Source organism: Chenopodium quinoa, unplaced genomic scaffold (assembly GCF_001683475.1).
Source record: "Chenopodium quinoa cultivar QQ74 unplaced genomic scaffold, ASM168347v1, whole genome shotgun sequence".
Classification (NCBI taxonomy): domain Eukaryota; kingdom Viridiplantae; phylum Streptophyta; class Magnoliopsida; order Caryophyllales; family Amaranthaceae; genus Chenopodium; species Chenopodium quinoa.
In genome coordinates this window covers 2001783-2021492 of record NW_018745003.1, presented here as the reverse complement: position 1 = coordinate 2021492, position 19710 = coordinate 2001783, and the positions used below count along the sequence as shown (strand labels likewise).

General features: G+C 31.5%; 2 protein-coding genes across 2 annotated transcripts; both read left to right on the top strand.

Moving 5' to 3' along the window:
- The first annotated feature begins 1497 nt into the window (after positions 1–1497).
- Positions 1498–6907, top strand: LOC110707828 (aldehyde dehydrogenase family 2 member C4-like). The gene is made up of 9 exons (XM_021885878.1): positions 1498–1718; positions 3442–3584; positions 4639–5022; positions 5169–5258; positions 5345–5518; positions 5615–5752; positions 5872–6009; positions 6110–6171; positions 6315–6907. The coding sequence occupies exons 1-9, from the start codon at positions 1613–1615 to the stop codon at positions 6586–6588; spliced, it is 1509 nt and encodes a 502-aa protein (XP_021741570.1). The 5' UTR covers positions 1498–1612; the 3' UTR covers positions 6589–6907.
- A 549-nt stretch (positions 6908–7456) lies between these two features.
- Positions 7457–11752, top strand: LOC110707634 (aldehyde dehydrogenase family 2 member C4-like). Its single transcript, XM_021885660.1, has 9 exons — positions 7457–7861; positions 8530–8672; positions 8770–9153; positions 9426–9515; positions 9631–9804; positions 9897–10034; positions 10151–10288; positions 10481–10542; positions 10675–11752. The coding sequence occupies exons 1-9, from the start codon at positions 7759–7761 to the stop codon at positions 10946–10948; spliced, it is 1506 nt and encodes a 501-aa protein (XP_021741352.1). The 5' UTR covers positions 7457–7758; the 3' UTR covers positions 10949–11752.
- The last annotated feature ends 7958 nt before the right edge of the window (positions 11753–19710 follow it).

Sequence of the window (19710 nt, the reverse complement as noted above, 5' to 3'; positions counted from 1 at the left end):
ATAATACTTAACTGTAATTTAAAATTTTTGAAATTTGAGGGATACTGTATAGAATTTCCCTAAAAATTTTATAAATACTTTTAGAGAAATTCTATAGGTTAGTAATTTGGTGTTTAATGATAGGTTAGCCATGAAATTAGATTAATAGGATCACTATATGTATTATATAAAGTTGGGTGTCATTTTATAGAACAAATTTTTTAAGCTGCCATCATACATAATTTTTGAAACTTGAGGGATACGGTATAGAATTTTCCATACTTTTATTTATTTGATGGGAAGTTCATGTTTAGAACTTGGACAACTTTCAAAGACTTTTTTTTCCCTCTTTTTATCAAATTTTTTTGGACCAAAACTATAGTTCAAAACGGGCCAATAATTTTTTCCCTAGCCTGGCCCATGATATAACCATAGACCGTGTACCATTTTACAAATCGAGTTACATGCATTATGAAAGTAAGAAAGTTGCATTAGTATTTTTCCTTAGAGATAGTTTAAAAATAAACGGTTGCATTATTAAGGCATCATACTTATTCAAACAAGTGTAGCTTCCGTCGAATTTTCTCGCTCACTGCATTCATGTTCCCTGTGTCACGCCTCATATTCAGCACCATCATGGTCATCGCTGCACAATTGCACATTATGGACAATTCACATTTGCACATACTACATTCCAAGAGACCACGACCCCATTAAGATTTACGGACATGATATTTTTAATTATTAATTAGTATAGATTATAAAAAATTGGTAGGGTGTTCGGAAATTATACATTAATATAATTTTAACAAGTACTTACGTGACTATGTTTAATCGTATGTATTAATCACCGATATTGGTCAAAGTAATTTATATGAATAGTATTAAATTCAAATTGAGATAATCTGTGCTTTAAAAGTTTAATAGTATGACTTTTTATGCATGGATACTCGCTCTTTGCCACTATGTCCAAAAAAAATTCAAATGAGCTACAAGGGCATTACTCCGTAATAAAATAAATAAATCGATCTTGGACTTCAACCATCAGATTAGGCTTTTAGCTAAGTTGATCATTCAACATGATATCAAAAGCCAACGTGATAATCATGTGAGGTAGGCAGACCCACAATTTCTAGTTTTCTACCATAGGCCAAACCCATCAGTCCAACTCTTCATTGGTAATGTGACGGATTTTTTAAAAGTGAAAGAAATATTAGACTTTGACAAGTTGTGAGGCAGGTACAGTATATGAACAAAAAAAAAAAAAAGTTGTAACACTTGTGAGGAAGGTCCATCTAAGATCTAACAGACTAACAAATCTTAATAAATGTAATGTTCTGTGTTTGAAAAATAAAGACAAAATGAGTTTAAGCAATCTTGTTTGTTAGCAATCAATTCAATACAATATTGTTTTTATTAAACATCAATAAAATAGCATTTTAATAGTAAGCATCAGATACGGTGTACAAAAGGCACACGTATATAATGATGTAACATTATTAACCAAAATCAAAATTAAGTGAAGCTTATAAGAGTCCACATTAACTAGTAGTATTCCAAAACAGACTAAAAACAGAGTATTTAGAGAGAGAAACAAAAACATAGAGAGAAAAAGAAAGAAAGAAAGAGAAAGATGAGTACTAAAACTAATGGAAGCTTAAAATCAACCTCCTCTAAAATCCCAGATATTAAGTTTACTAAGCTGTTCATCAATGGAGAATTCGTCGATGCCATTTCAGGTTCGTTTTCTTTAATAAACCTTTTCCCTAATTTTTCCTTAATTCGTTTCTAAAAGTTCTTTTCCATGTCTCATAAAAAAAAAAAAAAAAAAAAAAAGAAGGAAGTATTATTCCTTATTAATTTAGTACGTAGTGTGCATTTTTTTTTTGTATGTTGGAATTTGGTAAACATATATGTCACCTCACATCTTCAACTTGTATCAACATATATTCCCGAAACATTTTTTTTCCTTAAAACAAATAATAAATAATTTGAGAATTAGTTCTTAATCTCTTCAATTATTCATTAAGATGCCAAATTAGTTTCGGCCTTCAATGAGAGTGAGAATCTACACAATAATGCAAGTTAGAGTATACTATTATTATTTTATTGTATAGCCTTGGAATGACCTCTAATAATTCTTCTTTTGTTTATGAATTTGGAATTTATTTTTAATTATATTAAATATATCATCTTAATTAAAATCTATTATAAAAATGTTTTTAGATCATTCTTTAGCATGGGTTAATTATTGTGGTAGATGGCATATGACGATAATAATTCGAAATATTTTTAGAATTCAAGCTAAATAAATCAATCATTTTCAAAATTATTGGATCTTTATTTTTGAAGAAAAATTTATTGGATCCTTAAATGATGCGGAGTAGGAAGAAAATTAAAGCCAACCAATTAAAGACGGAGTAAATTCAAAGGTGGACCATTGAGCAAATGAGTCTAATACTTGTCATAGTAGACAAATAGAGTGGACAAATCTAAATTTATTAAAAACTTTCTATAATACGTAATTTATATTATAGTTAAGGTTATCTCTTTTTGCATGTGGTTTTTATTATTTTTTTTTTTTTTTTTTAATGTTACTAAATAGATGCATGTGGTATTTGTAGACCCACACAATTAACGATGACTTTTAATATAATTAGATTTTAACCTACTACTAAATTGGCATTGATTTTTGCATAAATTAATAGAGTTACCAATTATCGTTAACTAGTAGTAGTAGTAGTAGCTAGAAGTGGTTTAGCTGGTCTGCCCCAAATATGAATTTATATTAGGTCTTGGAAGGGAAAGGCTTTGGAGCATGCAATTATTCCAATTACTCTATTTGTTGATGTATTATAGAAAATCACTATATTAATTCATTTAACCCGTCCACTTTGTAAAATTTTAGAGGTTTGAGATTTGAATCTCGATGTATCTCCTTAGTCCAAGTGTCTAACTTGACACTCGTGAATATTACACCAAATGAACAAACAAAAAATCATAAAAAGTAAGGTTTTTAGGGTCTTTTGACTTTTTAGATTAGGTCATCAGCACAATCCTCCACCCTTATTTGTTACGGTGTTTGTGATGATAACAAGATTGAATTATAATAGAAATGACTTGATTTTAGGATAAAAAGTTCCCTTAATACCTTGGTCCCAACGCATATCTCTTCTTTTCTACCATCGTTTTCTTCAAATAACAAAGACTAGCTTTTACAAAGAATCCAATTAAAAAAAAATGGTAAAACTTGAAGATAAAATTTAATAATCAGATACTGAATAATTTAATCTATTGTACACTCGAGTGTAAAATCAAAGATTGTTAGTTGGTAGCATGGACAAGTTAAATCCTACCAAAGTGATAAGATGGAAGTGACAATTTCGTTGTTTATTTTAAGAATCGTGTTCATGTGACATGTTTGATTAATAATTGAGAGGGATACGTATGTGAAAAATGCAGGAAAATTGTTTGAAACTATAGATCCAAGAAATGGCGAAGTGGTAGCGAAGATAGCCGAAGGAGACAAAGAGGACATAGATTTAGCTGTCAAGGCTGCCCGTGATGCATTTGACCATGGTCCCTGGCCTCGTATGTCTGGTCATGTAAGTCCTACCATACATAACACTCATATTCATATAGTAATAACATATATACAAAAATATGACTTTGTGCTCTTTAATTTCTTTTGTCACACCTCCTAATTTATCATATTCCTATAATTTCTTTTGTCGCACCTCCTAAATTATCACTCTTATAATTGTTGACCTTTCTCCTACAGGATTTTATCTTGGAAATATGGAGTATTTCCTTTCAGGTTTTAAAATTATCGAGATTGTGGTTTTAGTGATAAGTTTGCTAATGTTTATTTTTTCTTTTCTTTATTTATTTTTTAAACTAATCACGTTTGTTAATGTACAACATTTATTGTTAATGTTTTTAATTGTTTATTACTAACTGAATAAGCAAAAGAAAGTAAATTTCCTTTGTACATTAAATTAGTAAAAAACAAAAAATTAAGTTAGAATTAGTGTATAAATAATGTAAAATTCAAACCGTTGCGCATATTTGAACAGATAGTGAGTATATAAACATACAGTTGTAAATTGTAATTGGATAACATAATCTCTCATGCCTCACCGGCCACCCCCCTCCCCCAATAAGTATTTTTACATGGAAATGGCTAAATGATAGTCTAATAATAGGTGTGTAGGGTTCAATTGAGTTATGTAAGATTTACTTTTTCAACAACTTTCATCAAATTGACAATACAGTATAATTAAGATACGTGAGATTAAAGTAAAGGATTAAGCCCCTCATAAAGTAAAGGTTAAAGACAGTGTGATCAAAGAAGAGAATAAGACGACCTATTAGGCGTTTTAGCCCCTCGAATGATCAATCATTTAAAGTTTAAACTTACTGAGTTACTGATGAATAGTATATGCAACAATTTAGTATTGACATGATTTAACGTACATGTCAATACTTTTAGAGCATGCTTGGTATAATATTTTTAAATTCGACTTTTTATTAGCATGCTCACATAGTCACATATACTACGTACTCGTATCATATATGGACGAAATTCATGTAATAATTAATGTACAATTACATACTCTGGCATTAAGACATTAACTAATTTTGGGTGCTTAAATGAAGGCAAGGGGAAGATTGATGATAAAATATGCAGAGTTAGTAGAGGAACATGCCGAAGAATTGGCAGCATTGGATGCAATTGATGCAGGGAAGCTATTTGGCATGGGAAAATTGATAGACATCCCTAGTGGTGCAAGTAATCTAAGGTACTATGCAGGAGCAGCCGATAAAATTCATGGTGAGACGTTGAAGATGTCACGTGCGTTGCAGGGGTACACTCTACGCGAGCCTGTAGGAGTGGTAGGCCACATTATACCATGGAATTTTCCAACAAGTATGTATTTCATGAAGGTGGCTCCTTCCTTGGCTGCTGGCTGCACCATGGTGGTTAAGCCGGCTGAGCAAACCCCCCTCTCGGCTTTGTTCTATGCTCACCTCTCCAAGTTGGTACGTTTTTATAAGATATTACTTCGTATGTTGTAAGGGATTTCTGATAAGTATGTTTTTGCATATCATCTTCGACATCTTGACATGGGTATATACGGAGTTTATGCTCTAATAAACTGATTACTTATAAATATTTCTTGAATTAGGCTGGTATACCTGATGGAGTCATTAATGTGGTCACCGGATTTGGACCGACTGCTGGTGCAGCCATAGCATCCCATATGGACATTGACAAAGTAAGTTTAAGTTTGATGAAGTTACCACTGTCGAAAATCTTACTAAAATGGTCAAAAACTAAATGTTATTTTGAATGTTTATACAGGTTAGTTTTACAGGGTCTACAGAAGTGGGACGACTAGTAATGCAAGCAGCAGCAATGAGCAACTTAAAGCAAGTTTCCCTTGAATTAGGAGGAAAATCCCCTGTTATGATTTTCGATGATGCTGATGTTGATGTTGCTGCTGATCTTGCCCTCCGCGGCATTTGCTATAACAAGGTAAATGTGTTTTGTAGCTTTTTTTTTTTTTTGGTTCATGATCAAACTCTAAGATAACCTATCCTTAGTTTGATCCTATTTTTGTTACTCTTGCAGGGAGAGATTTGTGTAGCTGGCTCTCGAGTTTTCGTTCAAGAAGGGATTCATGATGCAGTAGTCCAGAAATTGGCAGAGAAGGCTAAGAATTGGATTGTGGGAGACCCCTTTGATGACAATGTTCATCAAGGACCACAGGTGCAATTTACATAACTACGTAAATTTTGTTCATATGCATCAGTTCCTTGATCAATTAGTTCAATGTCAAATTTTGTGTTAATATACTAATCGTTTGATGCTTATGTATCGTTGTGTAGGTTGACAAGAAGCAATTTGAGAAAATACTTTCGTACATAGAGCATGGGAAGCGAGAAGGAGCTAACTTGTTATGTGGTGGTAGTCGACATGGAGAAAAGGGTTACTTCATTCAGCCTACCATATTTACAAATGTTCAGGTAACTAACCAACCTTACTCTGTATTAACAAGTTAATGCATCGATCTATTGCTGCCTATAGTTCTACGAGTTCTGATTATTTGTGTTTGAATGTCTTTAGGACGATATGGTGATAGCTAAAGAGGAAATATTCGGGCCTGTCATGTCATTGTTGAAATTCAAGTAAGTTTAATTTTACTGATTGAAACTCTTAAACAATTAGTCCTTTCTTAAGTGTTGATATTGGGCATTTGATAATAGCTAAATGAACAAGGTCATAAGCCATCGCGACTAAACATATATCCTTGTGGCCTACCAAACTGCAGGACTATCGAGGAGGCAATAGAGAGAGCAAATAGCACGAAATACGGGCTAGCAGCAGGGATAGTCACTAAAAACATCGACATAGCAAATACAGTGTCAAGATCGATTAGAGCCGGAGTAATATGGATCAACTGTTATTTTGCATTTGATCTTGATTGTCCTTATGGTGGGTATAAAATGAGTGGATTTGGCAGAGATTTAGGGATGGAAGCTTTGTACAAGTATACCAATGTCAAGTCTGTTGTAACCCCTATTTACAACTCTCCTTGGCTATAAATTTTATACGACGAAGATGAACGCCTTTTATATACAACTGGGGGATAAATTGAGGGATGACTAATAAAACTTTAGTTTCTTTGTAATATTTGGCTTAGGACATTTTCCCGGGAAGAAAAAAAGTTATAGGCTTTTGTAAGTTTGTTCTTGAGAAAGAGTTATGGTACACAAATAATGGTGAATTAATTTCTTGTGTAATGCAGTATCAACAAGATTGTGCTTGTAGTTATATATGTACAATGTATAAATACTACATAATTGATAATTGTATCGTAGTTCATCAATATAAGTTTATGTACTTGTTTCTCTTTCTCCGTAACTAACAAATGTATCAATTTTTCTCCATAGTTTTGATGTGATTTAATTATGAATTGAAACTATTTAATTTGAAATGATATATTAAGGTTGCATGATGCACTTATTATAAGTTGATATGTATGTCAAACGTGATCTAACCAAGTTCGATTCAAGTCATTAATTGAAACATAATTCAGTTTGGACAAACACCCAAAATTAAAAGAAGAAAGTCAAACATAAACCAGCAGTCACCATTTACAGTTTTTCCAGCATCAACAACACGTAATAGAAGTTAAGTAACAAATTTGTAGTACGTAAGATACATACACTTGTGGGAAATCAGCCGAGCTTAAGGATAAATTTGGCAAACTCTTCTACTACAAAGTACTTTCGTTTTTTATTAGTTGCAATAAAAGGATAGTATTACTTACGATACTTTCTCCGTTTCATTTCTATCATTTAATATAATCTATCCTTTAATGTATAAGAATATGACGACTAGATGTTTTAATTTCCTCAGCAATAGTTCTAATATAAGTTTATTCTGTGTAATGTTATGATATGTACTACAACTACTACCAGCGTTACTATAAATGGGACAAGGCCTTTAAGCCCTAATATAATCTATCCTTTAATATATGTTACGACTTACGAGTAATAAACAGAAACACACACTTGCATTGCATGCAGAAAGCTTATCTTCTCGCCCTATTTTGTTTCACACTTTCACATATTTTGTAATATTCATTTCATTGATCAAATTATATGTACAAATTATAAAAAAAAAAAAAGAAAAGAAAAAAAAAAAGGCTAAGATCAAAATATAGAGGTGAAGAATTTCATTGATCAAATTAGACGTTAGAGAGTGAGAAAATGGGAGATTATTCAAATGGAAGCTCAAATTCGTGCGTTAAAATCCCAGAAATCAAGTTTACCAAGCTCTTCATCAATGGAGAATTTGTGGATTCCTTTTCAGGTCAATTAATTCCGATCCTAGTTTCCTACATACCTTATTTTTGTTTTCACTTTTCAGTTATCTATGATTATCAATCATTATTTATTCTTGAATATTATGTCTTAGATACTTTGTATGCATACATATTAATCTTTAATTTGTTAGTTTGTCAATGAATTTGTTGAAACTGATATTAGTCTCACCTGTGAGTATCCCACATTAGAGAAAAATGAGAGATCAATCCACTCTATGATAGAGGAATTACTCCTACTATCGCTAATTGGTTTTGGTATGGAATCTCCTTGGGCCTTGTTTGTGAACCGAACTTTCCTCCTTTGCATATGGTTCATGCATCCTCAAACTTGACTTGTGTAGTGGGCTTACTTTTTAGAGTTACTGGTTTAGTAGGGTCGTTCTTCTTATAGTGACCGGATCTTGGAAACAAAAATATGAGGAGCTAATTAGTTGTGAATTAGTAAAAACCAGTAGATAATTATTGAATCTTCAATCTCTTTAGCACTACTAGACGCAATTGAGCTATAATGCTATATAATATTATAACCATTTCCTAATGAATTAAACTCTTGAAATTTATTCTTGATTTTCTTTTTTCAGATAATTATAAACATTAGAATACAATATATGGCTGTAACCTGTAAGCCTGTAACATTGATTAATAAAGTATACAGGAAAAACCTTAGAGACAATTGATCCAAGAAATGGTGAAATGATAGCAAGGGTGGCTGAAGGAGATCAAAAAGATGTTGATTTGGCTGTCAAGGCGGCTCGGAAAGCCTTCGATCACGGGCTTTGGCCTCGGATGTCCGGATATGTTAGTATATATGCTTAAAGAACATAGTTATTTAGTTCTGATCTTATATAAATGTAACAATATAACATGATCATTTGATTTTTCCTACAATATTTAGGAAAGGGGAAGGGTGATGATGAAATTTTCAGACTTAATCGAGGAGCATGTGGAAGAACTTGCTGCATTAGATACAATGGATGCAGGAAAACTCTTTGGAGCAGGGAAGGCCCAAGACATCCCTGGAGCAGCTCGCTGCCTACGATACTATGCAGGAGCCGCTGATAAAATCCATGGTGAGACGTTAAAGATGTCACGTTCAATGCAGGGTTACACCCTAAGGGAGCCCATAGGCGTTGTAGGCCACATCATTCCATGGAACTTTCCGACTACTATGTTTTTTCTCAAGGTGGCTCCTTCATTAGCTGCTGGCTGTACTATGGTGGTTAAGCCTTCTGAGAAAACTCCACTCTCCGCTCTTTACTATGCTCATCTTTCAAAGCTGGTAAGCCAACACATATACTTCAATTCGTACTATGTATGAAACTACTTTTTATTTGGGGTACAAACACTCACAAATTAAAGGGTAGTGATGTGAACGGAATTTGATTTGAGGACGTACTGAGGTCTTGAGTATGTACCACTTTAAGGCGACATTACCAACTTAGCTAGGTGATGTTTACAAAACGAAATAATTTTAATTGAATTGTAATACTTGAACAAGTACTCTGTTATTTCTCAGTTCTCTGTTATGTGTTTATTTGGCATGTTGAGTAGGCTGGTTTACCGGAGGGAGTGCTAAATGTTGTGAATGGATATGGACATACTGCCGGAGCTGCAATATCATCACATATGGACGTTGATAAAGTATGTACAGTTTGATTATAAGACACTTAAAGAGTCCCTTTAACTTTGTTTTTTCTTACTTATCATGCATATCAAATTGTGAGAAAATGGCTGATTTTGATTTTACTATGTTCAGTTAAGTTTTACAGGATCTCCAGAAGTAGGGTGCCTTGTAATGCAAGCAGCCGCAACAAGCAACTTAAAACCTGTTACCCTGGAACTAGGAGGGAAATCCCCTCTCATCATTTTCAATGATGCCGATATTGATGCTGCAACTGACCATGCTATTCAGGGCTGCCTCTACAATAAGGCATGATATTCTAAGAAATGTTGATTTATGAAAATGGTTGTCCTGTTTTTTTGGAAATGATATAAAGTATGTTTTCATCTTTGTTTGTTTAGGGTGAAATTTGCGTGGCAGGATCCCGTGTTCTTGTTCAAGAAGGGATATACGAGGAAATGAAAAGAAAACTAGCAGAAAAGGCTAAATCATGGGTTGTTGGTGATCCATTTCACCCTAATGTTCAACAAGGACCTCAGGTGACTTGTTTTGCATCGATCATTGCTACACTATTACTAGCACCGTGTTGCCATATACTTGGTTTTACTATGGAAATTTTTGATTACATACCAAGGTACTTTTTACCACTTTTTAGGTTGACAAGAAGCAATTTGAGAGAGTACTTTCATATATCAAGAGAGGAAAAGAAGAAGGCGCTGATTTATTAGTTGGAGGCGAGCCATCTGGTGAAAAGGGATACTACATTACCCCGACGATATTCTCTGATGTCAAGGTAACTTTGCTAAGCTAGCTAGCCTCATCAAGTAATCATGTCGCAAACCAAAAATACACATACCCTAAAGTATTACTAATAGGGTACATTCCAAGCAATATGTTGTGATGAGCATATTTTTGTTGACAAGGTCTTAGCTTATTAGTGCATAAATTTACGAGTTTAGTCTAATTCCATCACAAATTTTTGCAGGATGGTATGCAGATAGCAAAGGATGAAATTTTCGGGCCTGTAATGTCTTTGATGAAGTTCAAGTGAGTTTAGTATATGAATTTCCAAAGGTGTAAACATCTTTAAATGATAAAATTAGAAAGGTGACACCCTAAAGCAATACTAAATTTTGGGAGAAATTTAATTAATCGTTGTTTTCTTGTGAGAAATTGCAGGACTGTAGATGATGCAATACAAAGAGCAAATGCTACAAGGTATGGGTTAGCAGCTGGGATCATGACAAAGAATATAGACATAGCTAACACCGTTTCACGATCTATTCGTGCTGGTACCATTTGGATCAATTGCTACTTTGGGTTCGATTGCGATGCTCCGACTGGCGGGTATAAAATGAGTGGCTTTGGGAGAGAATCAGGACTTGATGGCTTATATATTTACACTCAAGTCAAATCTGTTGTCACCCCTCTTCACAACTCCCCTTGGCTGTAAACATAGTACTCGTAATTGATAATAAGGTTTTAATCGGTGACCAGGGTTTTTTTTTTTTTTTTTTTTTTTTTTCCCCCCTCGGTGATTTCATCATTCCATGCATTGGAATATAATCAATGGTCTATCTAATAAGGGGCATGGGTGACATGTGCCTCACCAAAATATAAATTTTGGGTTCAAGTCTATGAGTTAAGTATAAAACAAGGGACTCAATTCTTGCAAAATGTGGAAAAATGGGATTCTATTTATTTTATAGAGGGAAAATGGACTGGGCTAGAATGGGTTTGGGTTTTCGGTGGGTTTTAATTAAATAAGGGAAAGAATTGAGTCTTCTTGGTTAAACAATTGAGTCCCTTTGGTCATTTTTTTTTTGAGTTCCTTCCTCTTTTTGGAACAAAAATAAGGCATAGAATTACAATACTTTGAATGTTTATTTTCTTCATCATCTTCATTACATCCTCGACCTTCCAACTCCACATTTCTCTTTAAAATCATGACCCTGACTCACGTGGACTATCAACCCACCTACCACCTAATATAATCACACCCATCCGCTTTTTTATAGTTTGGGCATATTAGAAATCTCATAAAAGGATGCTTGACTATCTTAGAAACTCTCCTTAATTACCTTCTGTTGCAATATACACAGGACATATCGATAATCAATTTTTTCTTTCTTTATTTTATTTTTATTTATTTATAATTTTAGGGCTCTACAAGCCTTTACTAAAATTGCAATGTGTGTTTCTGCTACAAATGCAAGACAAATAAGCAACAAACCAGAGAGATGAAGAACATGCTTTTGCTTATTATTATTATTATTATTATTATTATTATTGTTGTTGTTGTTGTTGTTGAAAGAATTATTTTTTTTTGGATAACAAACATTAAAAAAAATTTCAAGAACAAAGCTTTTGTATTGCTGTTGCACTTTCTTAATTTCAAATGGCTATATTTTTTAAACAATTAGCAGGAATGATTAATGAAGGGATTGAATTTGTCTGGTTTAATCAAGGCAATAATGAGGGGACTCAATTCTTTACAAGGGACTTAATTCTTCTTGGGTTAAAGGTGAGTTAAGTCACCTGAAAATATCCCTACCACCGAAAATTTAACTCCAATCCCCTTTTCCTCTGTAAATTAAATAGAGTCCCCTTTCCCCACATTTTACAAGAATTGAGCCCCCTATTTTATACTTAACTCCAAGTCTATTAAGTGTTTTACTAAAATACGAAGTGTGACCAGTAAGAAAAAAATGAATTGTATTTTCACATGGAAAAGACTCAAAAGAGTGAAATTTTTATAATACACCCAGGTGTACCATGCTTGGTACACGTGGATGAAAAACTACCGAAGTAGTTTTTTTTTTTTTTTTTTTTTTTTTTTGTTAAGTTTTTAAATATGTCTTCCTTAATTAAAGGAATTTGTTAATTCTTTTCCACATTTATAGCTTCCAAAATATTAATCTCCATAATTTAATTTATGAGATACAAAGAGAATTTTTTTAGAGAGAGAAAATTTTACATAGAGAAAAATGATAGTGATTTCATGAGGATTTCGTGACCCAATTAATAAATGGTAATTTTAGATTAATTTATTTTTATTTTTAATTTCAAAATTTTGATGTTTGTTGATGATAATTTATAATTGTTCATTGATCCTTGTTAAAAAATTCATTATTGAAAGTATCTACTTTTCAATTATTTTTAGTTTTTGCATTTGTTTCTAAATTTGTGTTATGTTCTTCAAATTATAATGAATGTTTTTTTATTTGTTCGATCCATATTTTTTTTTAAAATGAAATGAAATATGTACTTTTTAGTTTGATTAATATCTCTTTGAGTTTGAACCATATGTTCTTTACATTACCAATTATGTTCTTTAAGATATACGTAAATTAAAAATGTTCTTTGGGTTTCAATAATATCAAGAATGTTCTTTTTACTTAATAGTATATTCTTATACTTTCATGTTCATGTTCTTTTAATTTGTTTTTTATTTATTTTTTGAGAAACAGAGAGTATTATATGTAGACATGTTTGTCTGGTTAACCCTTATATTATTATTACGAGTATTATTTTGTTATCCACATTTTTTAGATTTATCCTTGTGTTCTTTTATGTTCTTTGAATTTACATTTTTTTATATTAATTTAGAATATCATCTAATAATTATGTTTTTTTTTTCTTTTTTGTAATCAGGATTACCGAGGTTGATGAGAAGTTTTTGGGACAATGATGGACTTTCAGATATAAAGAGCATCCATAATATTGATAAAGGACATCCATGTTATTAATAAAGAACATGGATACTATCATGTAATAAACAATGCGTTAATTAACCACTATGATCAAAAGCCAAATTTTAAATAATAATTCACATGAACATTATGGGATAGTAAAAGTATATTATGATTACAATTGATGAACATGCATATTTAAAATAATTTACCAAAAGATCGAATAAAGAACATAGAAGATATGATATAATAACGAACATGCAAAAATAATACTCTATATTATTATTAACAAATTATACATTATAAACAAATATAAGTATATCCTGTTTTCCGATAAAGAACATTGTTAAATCATCTAATGAACCTTACAAGACATTACATGATCATAATTTAGACGACCATTACAAGATCTAAACTAATCTATCTAATATCTAATATATAAAAGAGAATTTTTTTTCCCAAGATTTTAAAGAGCCACGTAGAATTTTAAATTTTTTAAAATTATTAGAGCGCCATGTAGGATTAATATTTTTAGAGTGTTACGTATAAAATTATGCCACGTATGATTATTATTTTAAAGCGCCACGTAGGACTAAAATTAAATTAAGGTTTAAATTTATTAAAATCTTTTAAAATTGAAAATTTTATATAAGAGAAAAGAAACAATTTATTTTATTTCATATATATACAAAAATACTATTAAACTTAAAAAATAAATTCACATGCAATTGATTTTTTTTTTTAAAAATTGGATTAGTTAAAAATATAATGAAATGAGAAGGATTATAATAAAATATTTTTTAAAAAAATACGAATAAAAAAAATATGAAATCACGTTCAATTATAAAAAATAAGAAAAAAAAAATCATTGAAACTAACAATATATCCTTTCTCTTTTTCCAACAAAAAAAATGTTTATCATTTATCATGTATTTGGCCAAAAGATTAAGTTTTACGTTAATAAAATTTATCATATCTAATAAACTTTATCACCACTTTAAATCTAGTATTTTTTCAATCCTATATAATCTTATGTTCCACACAAATAAATGTAAAACTTTTGCAGGCAGTGAAGCATGTTTTAGAAATTGAACACCATGAAATTCTCGAATGCGATGAACAGTGATAATAATTATAAAGTCAGTCATAACTCATAAGTGTTAATTTTGCAAGGATGTTAATTTTGCAATTCAAGAGGGTGGGTTTAACTTATCAACTGGCACAATCAACGATTGATTTACAAAAGATGATGAAATTCTGGAAAATTTAAAATTTGTTTGTATATGTGTGAACCTTAATTGTATAAGATTAAAAAAAATAGTAAAATAGTAATATTATGTATTAATATTTTGTTATTTAGATTGAATATTAAATGTTAAGTTTAACTATGAATAAAATCCGTGCATCGCACGGGTTTAAATCTAGTTAAATATAAAGAAAGAATTTTAAGTAAAATATATGAACGTTTTTTTTTAGTGAAAAAAAAAAAAAAAAACTTATCCCGTACAAATTTGAACGTTTTGTTTTGGAAAAGTTTGAATTTTTTTTTGGATAAAATAATATGAAGAGAGAGAAAAAATGAATTTGAAAAAGTCAAATATTTTGAAAAGATATGACAGCTAATATGTGGGTAATTAAAGATCAATTAGTAATTATCTTTTCCTAAATTAAAGGAAATTGAATATTCATATTTAATGTCGCGTTCTTTGTATCTATACTTTATGTTCTTTTTGCCTTTCTCTGCTATAATAAACCAGCGTTTTATTCATTTGAGTTTGTCGTTTTGATCTAGGTGTACCATGCGCATGGTACACCAGGGTGTTGGTAATCCTAGTATCCTACATGACACAAGCGAGGTGAGCAGATAAATTGGAATTAAATGGGCCTAGTTTTGGAAAAGTTTGAATTTTTTTTTGGATAAAATAATATGAAGAGAGAGAAAAAATGAATTTGAAAAAGTCAAATATTTTGAAAAGATATGACAGCTAATATGTGGGTAATTAAAGATCAATTAGTAATTATCTTTTCCTAAATTAAAGGAAATTGAATATTCATATTTAATGTCGCGTTCTTTGTATCTATACCTTATGTTCTTTTTGCCTTTCTCTGCTATAATAAACCAGCGTTTTATTCATTTGAGTTTGTCGTTTTGATCTAGGTGTACCATGCGCATGGTACACCAGGGTGTTGGTAATCCTAGTATCCTACATGACACAAGCGAGGTGAGCAGATAAATTGGAATTAAATGGGCCTAGTTATACGTCTACATAATTGAACCCATTTTAATATTATGTACAAAATTCTTAATTAATTCCCAAGACTTTGGTAAATTCCTCAATACTACCATCACTATATGTATATAGGCATATTGCATACAATGCTAAAGCAAAAATAGTAGTATAAAAAATAAAACAATTATTACATTAAAATAAAATGTACTACGTACTATATCAATCAACTAAGCAAAGCTCGTTGTTTATTATTATTATTATTATTATTATTATTATTATTATTATTATTATTATTATTATTATTATTATTATTATTATTTTTGGCAACATAAGCAAAACTCTTATATCGCAAATAAAAGCACTTCATTATACTACATCCATATACTTTAAAGTCATAGTATTGCCGTATTGGTGATAAACACTGTCTTAAGCTTATTGTGGTGCAATAAAAATAAATTTTCATTAACGAACATCAATCTTAATATCAAAATTTAACTTTAATTAGTACAAAGTGAGAGAATATACGAGGTTTCAATTACCAACAGCTCGTATTTGCTATATCCATGTGATCGATTGACTTATCGTATTTGATAAAGTATCAAACATATTTCTGGCCCTCAACTATAAGTTTAAACTTTTAGCTGAGTTGGTCCTCTAACAAGTGGTATCCGAGCCAAGGTTAATTAGAGTGTTTATACATTAAACATGTCTTTCTCTAAGGAAGTTCGAGATTGATAATAAGTTCAATTTGATGGCAAGAACAATTTCAACATTTGGAGGATTCTTATGAAGACCGTTCTTGAGACCCTTAATGGCGTATGTGAAAGCCATACACGTCAAGTGGATTCATCATTCAGCCTCGGTTTGGTATTGCGTCCTCGTCAAATGAGTTTGAGTATGTCACATTTTTCTTCATCCCGGATGTCGATTGGGTTATTGAGTCTAACATATTAGATATCTTTTGGATTCATACGACGAGTACATTTATATGGAAATTGTTAGGTTAGTTGAATTTGTCACATTTTTCTTCACCCCAAATTCCATAACCCAACTTATTAGTGTTATTACATTTCAAGGTTTCTTAAGATTTCTAGAAAAATCAACTATATTGAGAAATTGACGGAGAATTGTGGAAGACTCTAGAATTGGTTAATGCTCATGAAAGTTCTAGATTTATGTGGAGAATTTAAAGAATACGTGTATAGAAGATTATGCACACTTCTTCCACCTCCATACATCACCTATAAGTATAAGGTATTAGACATCATTCGGGGCATGTATCTACCTACTATACATATCTTCCAATACTCCGATACTATACACTCTCCCTCCATATATTATTTATGCTCAGAGAAAATTTACCTACAAATATCTACTCTCTAAGATATCATGATCGGATTTTCTACATACACACAAGAAACTATATTTATACTTTATCAAAAATTTATCTGAGATTTACCCGAACACCTGTAAAATGGAAACCTAAATTGTAAAATTGAATATCGCAAACACCCGTAAAATAAAAACCTAAATTGTAAGTGGTTTTAAAAAAAACCTATATTGTAAAAAGCGCAAAAAAAGACCGACAACATAAATTACCTTCTATTTTAACAACTTTAGAGTTTCGAACACCAGCGAACAACTTGGACCTGATCTAACTACGGAGCGAATCCACCCTCCGAAACTGCTAAAATTTGCGCTTGTGCTTGGTTCGAACAAAGACGATGAAAGTTTAGCCGAACTTGTGTGCCAAATGAACACGAGCTGGATTTGACGAACTTTAAGTTTTCTTGTTGGGTTCGTAGGTTTACAAATATTATCATGCATAACTTTTTTTACGGTTAAAATAAAATCTGCGGTAGTACTTGGTCGAAACAATAAATAGAACTTGGTCGAAACAATAAATAGAAATCAAGAAGAAAGTATACCCAAATTTACGTGCCTAATGAATACGGACGACTCTCTTGCTGCTGGGTTCGTGGGTTTACTAATATGTTTTTCGTGTAGAAAGTTGTAAAGTTTGTAAAAAATGAGTTATTATAAGGCTGAAAATATTAATTTTGATTTTTCTGATTGCTTTCCTTGAATTGATATTGATAAATGAAAGGTAAGGAGTAGAAGGGTATATATGAAATGATGTTGTGTGAGTGGTAAATGAAATATAAGGAGTAGAAGGGTATAAGTTGTGAGGTTTAATTTGATCTTAAATTTGAATTTTTTGTTTGAAATGGGTTTCAATATTTCAAAAAACAAAATATGCGTTATGATTTGCATATTTCAATCTCATATAATTTTTAGGAAAAATTGATTCTAATAATTTCACCTTTAACTGGTTCACTGTTAATAATCCCACCTTTGGATTATTATTTAATAATCCCACCTTTATAGGGGATCTTCTTCTATTGGTCCCTAACTTGTTGGTAACCGATTTTGATAAGTTAAAATGCCACATGTCGTTTTGTAATTGGTTGAAAAATAAAAAAGTTTAAAAATTAAAAACTAAAAGAAAAAAAAAACAAAACAAAACCCCATCAGCTATCCCTTCACCCCACCGTGAAACCCTAACCCTTACCCTAGCCCCACCGAAAATCGGCCGACTTCCACCATAAACCCCCGAAAACGGCCGGCCGGAATAAAAAAGCACCCCACCAATCAAATCCACCTCCGAAATCAACCCCTGACCCAAACCCACACTCGAAACCACCACAGCTAAATACCCCCGAAGCTCCGCCGAAAACCGCCATAAACCCCAATACTCCACCGAAAACCGCCATAAACCCCAGAAACTCCACTGAAAACCCCCATACACCCCCGAAACTCCACTGAAAACCCCCTTTTACCGCTCTTGAAGGTTTATTTATTTATTTAATACTTTTTTATTGAAAATCGGGGTGGTTTTAGGGGGAGCTGGGTCATTTGCTGCTGGGAGGGGGTGGAAATGGGAGTTCCGGCGGTGGGGATGGGGGTTCCAGCGGTGGGGATGGGGAGGAGCCGAGGAGGGGTTGCCGGAGGTTGGGGGGTTAGGTGGTCGTTGGGGACAAAAAAAAATAGGTTTTTTTTTTCTTGACCAAAATTTTTTGTTAGTTTTTTTTTATTTTTAATTTTTTGACCAATTAACTAGTGCCACGTGTCACTTAAATTATAAAAAAAGTTTACCCGATGTACAAGTTACCGGTCATAAGAGACTAATAGATGAAAATCCCCTATAAAGGTGGGATTATTAACAACGAACCGACTAAAGGTGGGATTATTAGAATCAATTTTTCTTAATTTTTTTATGATTATCAAATATTACACGAAATTATGATATTATCACACAAACAATGTTACAATAAAATTTTACGTCTGTAATAACTTTATAAATAATGTTAGAGCACGTGTTGATTTTGATAGAGTATATAATAAACCGATCTTGGATTTTAACCATAAGATTAAGCAAACTTTTGGTTGAATTGTTCCACTATAAACTTAAGGTTAAACATGAGAAGTTGTGAATGTTTACGTAGCTTTGGTAAAAGTTATGAAAAAAAAAATAAATAAATAAAAATATAGGTCTAATAAACTCGTACCTAAAGACGGTCAAATTAAATTGTCCCATCATACCATGGTTGTTGATCGTTTCGCACATAAAAAATGTATAATTTTAAGACTTCCTAGCAGGGGATGCAGGTCCTTGAGGAGAATCAAACATTATGTATATTTGGATCTACCAGCACAAATTATTACAAGAATATGGTTTGGTAATTTGTCCTTTTCATTCATTAAAATTAGCTACCATCCAGAATGAAGTGATTACAAGCTGGGAATATGTAATGTATTGTAGTGATGTTTGTTACAAATGGCCTCATAACAGTATATATCTATATATTTAGTACTCTGTATAATGTATAAATTGTCACTATATACATACATTATTATATTACTATAGTAATTATATATGTTTTGGTACTTATCACTAGAAAAGATTAATAGATTTTTTTACAGGAATAATTAATGAACTTAGGGGGAGAAAATAAGCTATAAATTAAGGTTGTAAATGGCTAACCTATTCTGTTCACCTTTAGAAAAAAAAGATAAAAAGAAAAAATGAGCTCAGCTGAGATATATTTAGAAATGAAAATTAAGTTTTGATAAGAATTAACCAAGTTCTCTAAAAAAAAAAAAAGAATTAACCAAGTTTAATTTACAATTCAAATAAGTTTTGATAAATTCAAATAAATTATGAAAAATTCAAATAAATTAAGATAAATTCAAATAAGTAGAATTAAGGGAAATAAAACACATGATCTGCT